Source organism: Salvia hispanica, chromosome 6 (assembly GCF_023119035.1).
Source record: "Salvia hispanica cultivar TCC Black 2014 chromosome 6, UniMelb_Shisp_WGS_1.0, whole genome shotgun sequence".
NCBI lineage: Eukaryota > Viridiplantae > Streptophyta > Magnoliopsida > Lamiales > Lamiaceae > Salvia > Salvia hispanica.
This window is the reverse complement of record NC_062970.1, coordinates 24,710,028-24,717,622: the sequence shown is the minus strand read 5'-3', so window position 1 is coordinate 24,717,622 and position 7,595 is coordinate 24,710,028. Positions and strand designations below refer to the sequence as shown.

The window sequence follows — 7,595 nt, the reverse complement described above, 5'->3', positions numbered from 1 at the left end:
ATGCTAGAATATCCTAGCATATCTTGACAAATCTAAGGAGATCTTACCGTATCCTAATTAAATTAGGATTAATATTAAACCCCTTTTGAGGAATTGATTTACACGCCACTTTCCATTTAATTGGGGAAGAATATTATTACTTTTCTTGCTCCGTGATATATTATTCTACTCCGTGAAATATTTGAATTTGATTATAGGCTAATTAAATAGCCTATAATTTTCGAATCCCCCTTATTTCTCTCTACTTCACGCCAACATCCAACCAACAAATCTTCCAAATCTTGATTTATTTAATTATTGGATATTATTTTGGCACTCTATAAATAAGAGAGAAGACCAAAACCCTAGATCATAAAATCACGCCACCTCCCCACTATCAAAAACCGTCTCTCACTCTCTCCCCACTCTCTCCAAATTTTCTTCAAGTTTTCTTCAAGATTTCTTCATCAATTGAGAAGAATCCAAGTTGAAGTTCAAGATTTTATTGAAGAATCAAGGCTATAACTTGTTTCTACCGTTCGTTCTTTTGGAAAAGGTACTTTAATTATTGATCTCCTCTTCTTCTACCGATTAATCGGTGTTCTTGAGTCCACATGCATATAGATTGAGTGAAGGGGAAATTAATCGGTGAATTTTTGGGATTTATGGATGTGTGAGTGTGTGTGTGTGCGTGATCGTGTGTGTGTGTGTGCACGCCTCGGTCGGCGTGCACATGTGTGGTGTTGTGATCGTGTGCGTGTGTTGTGTGTGTGGAACTGCCGGTTCCGGGCGGTTCCAAACCGGAACCGCAAAAAACTACAAAAAAACCAACAGTTCGGAACCGTGAAAAATCGTAAAAAAATCGTCGGAAAACCGTCGATTCTGAACCGAAACCGAAAACGGCGATTTTGGAACCGGAACCGTAACCGCCAAACACCCTCTCAATTCGGTTCCGATCACAATTTCCAAAACCGTAACCGCCGGTTCCTTAACTGTGGGCACCTTTATGGTTAACCGCGAAACTGCAATCGACGTTTACGGTTCCAAACTGGAACCGTGACATTTAAATGAAACCGAAATCGCCACTTTTGGAAGGGTGGGCTGTTTTAGGTTTTCAAAAATTTGGGACCGAAATCGTGCTAGAACCGGCAACTTTCAGTTAGGGTGGTTCCAATCGGAACCACGAAAAACCACCTAAAAACTGTGAAACCGAACCGGAACCGCGAAAAACAACAGAAAAATCTCTGGTTTAGAATTGAAACCGGTGACAGCCCGGAGGTCTCCCCCACTCTCTCAAGTGTTGTGATGGTTTTCGTATGTAATTTGGAGTGTATTCAACTGATCAGGAAGAGATTCCCGACCCAGCTGAGTCGTTGGTACGATAACCGGGACCTGGCTTCAAACAAGTTTCCTCAACCCACTTCTACTGATTAGTATAATGGAGGTAAGGGTCGATTCCCACGAGGATGGACACGTTTTGATAACTGCGGTGACTTTCCTGGGTGTTTTGGTTAGCTACCACGCTTGGGTTGAGATTTTACCTAGACAAGAAATAAAGGTGGTACTCTACTGACTAGTAGGCGTGAAAATAACAGACATGTGGGAGTGTTCATGAAAATAGGGGACAATGTGTCTCAGAGGCATATGAAAAGTAGACAGTTACTAAAAGGGGAAATTTAGACTACAAGGCATATTTGGTGGCTAGGTGGTTCTCTGACAGGTCTGGACAGTACATCTGAAAAGTAGGGAACAAAAGCAAAAGTAACTTAAAAGTAAAGTGGTTCAAACTAAAGTTGATAAACACAAACACCATGACTGAACTTCAGATTCACAAATTCAAACTCAAGATCCATCGATTTAAATGCCCAAACTTAAATTAAACAGTGAAACTGCAACTTTACTTCTACTGACTGGCATGCAAGGTGGTAATCACGGCGCAGAAAAGAAACTCATGCACGAAAACTTGACTAAACATAGCTACAACTTTGAATCAACAACTCCCGACAAGAAATACTTAGAAATTGAAAGCAATAACTAAATCTAACTTTCCTAGGCAGAATGAAGCAAACTCGAACCAAAGTGACATGCGAAATAGGAACTTCATAATGTAAATGTTTGAAAATAACAAAGTACTTCAAAAGAGCAACAACGATGAGTGTTTGCAAATAACCAACGATGAAAACAAGTAAACTTTAAACTAGGAAAGCGATTAAGATTGTTTGTGCCACTCCGGGCGATGATACTACTACATTGCTACGATGACTGGCTGGAACGGCGGACTGATGATTTCTCCGGCAAGCTCGACGTCAAGTGACCATGGCTGTGGCGAGGAACGAGGGGTAGGATAATGCTGAAGGACTGATCTTCTAGAGAGAATTCTACTAAGTGTGTTGAGAACCGAGAACTTCTAACCGAACTCTAAGGAACCAACTCTAAGTATGATTGTCCGCCCTTTTCTCTCTCTCCAAGTGGCTTCTTTTATAGGGAGGCTTGCCCTTGCTTTTAGGGTAGACTTCTCCCGTGTTTTGACCTTTTTGCCCTTGTCAATGATCATCCCAGCTATCCTCCTTCTCCATCTCGAGCCTTTTCTCTGGCATGCATCCTGGTCAGTATCGCACCCTTCTGGCGCCCTTTTCACTTGCGTCACTTGAATCGTCTCCTACTGACTTGGATCCTTTAATCCTGCACACTTAAGCAACTGTTTTGCAGATAATACATGCATTTCACGATATACTGACCAGTAACCAAGGCTTAGAATACGACTTATCAACCGGGATCGGCGATTTTCAAACCATAACCGCGAACCAGCGGTTCTGGAACCTTGGGCATTTCTATCCATACCATGTTACTCGCACTTTTCATTTTAGGTCGTAAATTTGGAATTGATTTTTTAGTGTAGTAAAATTAGTACTTCCCTTGTCCCATTGAAGATGACCCACTTTCCTTTTTTGTATGTCCCAACCAAGATGACACATTACTAATATTGGAAATACCTTTCTGTCTACTTTATTCTCTATCTCTTACTTTACTTTCTCCACTTCACACACAAAATAAAGTTGCATAAATTCTTATGCCTCCGAAGGAAGTGGTCATCTTCCTTGGGACGGAGGGAGTATATTAAGTGTAATGAAAAATCATTTAATAAGTAAATACTTAATTAACTTTAATATACTCCCCCCGTCCCATTAAAATATGGGCATTTCAAATGTCACGAGAATAATGCACAATTGGTAAGTAAGAGAGATTATGAGAAGAGTAGTTAGAGTAGTGTTGTGAATAGAGACTCACATTATTATTGTTTACTAAGTTATAACTTATAATGGTTGACCATATTGATATAAGTGGTAAATAAAATGATGTTTATGAGTAATGCGTTGGTGACAACTTTTTCATATATAGAAATATCTGTTATTTATGGAAAGGACGGAAATGGAAAGTGCGCATATTTTTATGAGACAAATGGAGTATTAATTAAATATCCTAATTCTTACTTAAAATATAAATAGTGTAAGTATTTTAGGACGGACTGAAATAGAAAATGCGAATAATATGGCAAAAAGGGTGTTTCATATTCTACCTAATCCGAATCCCTGTGAACTGTCCGCAATACAAATAAATAGAAATGGATGGATTAATTCTTATTATCCTACTATTATATCACACCTACGAAACACAGTCCTAAACAGTAGAGGATTTTGGGAAATATTTTATCCTTCCTACAATAAGAGTCATATTTGGTGTAACGTAAGTTTTAAGAAATGGTAAGAATGGTGAGTTAGAATAGTTAGTGAAATATGTAGTCCACTTCTTTTATATTGGAATATGAGTGAAGTATTTAGAGAAGGTAAAAGTAAAATGTAACTATTATTTGGGACGTACTGAGTGAAATGATAAAATGTGATTCTTACTGTGGAATGAGGGAGTACTAGTTCAGTCTGAGCTCATTGGACATTCGCTATGAGTTGAAAACCGAAATTCAACACTATCAGATTTCCTCATACCTCTAAACAAACAAATAACTTTATCCTCATAGGTCCCACTTATATTAGACTATAAGCTAATTTAACAATCATAAACTTGCCCAACTCGACAAGTTACGAACATATAAATATGAAATTCAAACTTCCCCCTTTTCTAACACTTTGGTCTAATTTCTTCTTATTAATAAGGGATTTTAGTCATGTGATTAACATTTTAATTATTAAACTGATTGACAAGTGGAATTCAATGTTTGACAAAAATGATTGGCCAACTCTAATCAAATTTAAACTACTGAATGACTACACAAGAAATTTCCAAAACTGCAAATAGAAAAAGCAGTAACATATGAGTGCAAGTCCACTTTAAACACACTCTTCATTATAAAGCTCCTATTCCACTTACTTCTGAAGCTAAGATCCTTGCTGAACCAGCCAAAACATTGAAGTACTAAGATGAAAGAAATTTGGAAATCCTTTTTAGCCATTTTGTTTATCCATACCATTTTGCATGCTGCAAATGATTCCATCAACATTTCTGAGAGCATTAGAGATGAAGAAACACTGGTTTCATCAGGCGGAATGTTCGCGCTCGGCTTCTTCAGCCCGGGGAATAGTAGGAACTGGTATTTGGGCATATGGTACAACAACATACCAAACCAGACCGTGGTTTGGGTTGCCAACAGAGGAGCTCCACTCACGAATAAAACCGGCGTCTTAACACTGACCGAGGCAGGAACTCTGTGTCTTGTCAACGAAACCAACGGCCTAATATGGTCAACCAACGCATCACGAACCGTGCAGAATCCAACCGCACAGTTGCTAGATTCGGGGAATCTTGTTGTCAAGGATGCAGATGATGATGATGATAGGCCGGAGAATTTCCTGTGGCATAGCTTCGATCATCCAACCGACACATATATACCTGGCATGAAAATGGGATCGGATCTGATCCGAGGGGAGGAGCGTTACATGTCATCATGGTGGAGTGACGATGATCCTGCTCCTTGTAAGTTTAGAACACACATGGACCTGTCTGGATATCCACAGATATTCACTGAAGGAGGCAGAGGCGTCAGATACAGATACGGGCCATGGAACGGGGTCCAGTTTAGTGGGATAGCGTATACGGTTACAGATGCTGCGAGTATCAGGGTTACAATAGAGATGAACAGTAACCGAGTAATGCATTCGGAATATGTCGTGCAGTCATCTGTAGTTACTAGGCTCACATTGTATCCGGATGGCAACGGAGTCCGCTGGACTTGGAATGAAGGAAATCAAGCATGGAGGATCTACTATAGATTTCCGATTGACATCTGTGACGACTACAATAAGTGCGGTGCATATGGCAGTTGCAACGTTGCAGAATCCCCCCGTGTCAATGCCTCGACAAATTTGAGCCCAAGGATCAGGGGAGCTAGAGTCGAACGGATTGGTCAGGTGGATGTGTTAGGAGGGTTCCGCAACTCAACTGCCGGGATGATGTGTTCTTGAAGTATTCTCGACTGAAAATGCCCGACTCCAGAAACTCGTCGGTCATTGGTGGGAGGATTAGCCTTCATGAGTGTGAGGTATTATGCTCGAGGAACTGTTCGTGTGTGGCGTATGCGCGGCTGAATATCAGCAAAGAGGGAGGTGGATGCCTGTTCTATTATGGGGTCTTGCTTGACATCAGAACTATATCTGCACTTGGACAAGATCTTTACATCAGAGTGTCTTCCTTCGAATCAGGTGAAATACGGTCCTGTTGTTAGATTGATAATATTCTTAAATCAGTAACTGAGAACTATGTCAACAACCTACATTATGGATGTCAACACGAAGATATTGTATGCCAAGTAAATAAAGTTGACATATGTATATTTCAACAGAAGACATACATATGTCAACTACATTTAGTTGACATACAAATATCTTCGTGTTGACATCCATAATTGTTGAATATTGGTATTATATATTCATTCAACTTGTGTAATATGAAGGGGAGTACACGCATAAATAGGCTTAGGGTTAATTACATATGGTAAAATTTACCCTAGCTATAAATCAGGAAAAGAATAATTACAATTAATTTCATATCAATTCCATAATCTCTGCATATCTTCTTGATTTATTTCCAACACTCCCCCCCAAGTTAAACAATGAGATCACCCATTTTTAACTTGCTCAATACTTCATGGAAGCTTCTTGAATCTACTGCTTTAGTGAGAATATCTGCTCACTGATCTTCTGACCGAACAAAGGGAAGGTGTATCACTTTTGCTTCTATGTTTTCCTTGATGAAGTGGCGGTCTACTTCAACATGCTTTGTTCGATCGTGTTGCACTGGATTTTCAGATATACCGATCGCTGCTTTGTTGTCACAAAAGAGTCTGCACGGCTCTTTAGACATCAATCCAAGTTCTGTCATCAACTTCTTCAGCCAGAGAATTTCCGTCAATCCACTCTTAATTCCATGAAACTCCGCTTCAACACTCGACAGAGCTACCACCTTTTGTTTTTTACTCCACCAAGTTACAAGATTTCCCCCCACAAAGGTGAAATATCCTGCAGTCGACTTCCGATCATTTGGGTTCCCAGCCCAATCTGCATCAATGAACCCATGTACTTCCAAGTTCCCATTATTCTCGAACAAAACTCCATGCCCTGGGGTCCCCTTTAGGTACCGCACAATTCTCAAGGCCGCTTCCCAGTGATCGACTTGAGGCTTATGCATGAATTGACTAACTACCCCCACTGCATAGGCAATGTCTGGCCTAGTATGAGAAAGGTAGATAAGCTTACCCACGAGACGTTGGTATCTAGTCTGGTGTGTAAGTTCAGCTCCTTCTGTCAGTCGAAGGCTGTGATTCTGTATCATTGGAGTCTCTGCAGGCTTACAGTCCAGCATCCCGGTTTCTGCCAAGAGATCCAAAACATACTTCCTCTGGCTTATAAATATTCCCTTTTTTGATCGCATTACTTCAATTCCCAGAAAATATTTCAGTAGACCCAAGTCTTTCATCTCAAACTCGGTAAAAAGATTTTTCTTCAACTGATTTATTTCTTCTTCATCATCTCCAGTGAGAATCATATCATCTACATAAATGTTCAGACATGTGATCTTTTCTCCTCTCTTCTTGAGAAATAGGGTGTGATCTGAGTAATATTACTCTGCTTGTACCCGTATTTCTTCATTACCTCAGTAAATCGCCCAAACCATGCCCTTGGTGACTGCTTTAAACCATAGAGCGTCTTTTTAGGTTTACAAACCTCTCATTCCTTGAACCCTCCATCAAATCCTGGTGGGGCCTCCATATAGATTGGTTTGGTCATCTCGCCGTGTAAGAAGGCGTTAGTCACATCAAACTGATGCAGTGGCCAAATTTTTGTTGCAGCAATAGAGAATAGTACGCGGATAGTGCTCATCTTTACCACTGGTGGGATAGCGTATACGGTTACAGATGCTGCGAGTATACAGATGCAGTGGCCTAATCTTTGTTGCAGCAATAGAGAATAGTACGCGGATAGTGCTCATCTTTACCACTGGTGAGAAGGTCTCTGCATAATCAACTCCATAGGTTTGTGTGTAACCCTTTGCTACCAACCTCGCTTTGTAGCGTTCAATCGATCCATCTGGCCTTCTCTTGATTGTGA

General features: G+C 40.3%; 1 protein-coding gene across 1 annotated transcript; it reads left to right on the top strand.

The window, feature by feature from the left end:
* The first annotated feature begins 4,412 nt into the window (after positions 1–4,412).
* LOC125194994 (G-type lectin S-receptor-like serine/threonine-protein kinase At4g27290) lies at positions 4,413–5,453 on the top strand. The gene has a single exon (XM_048093202.1). The coding sequence runs from the start codon at positions 4,413–4,415 to the stop codon at positions 5,451–5,453; it is 1,041 nt and encodes a 346-aa protein (XP_047949159.1).
* The last annotated feature ends 2,142 nt before the right edge of the window (positions 5,454–7,595 follow it).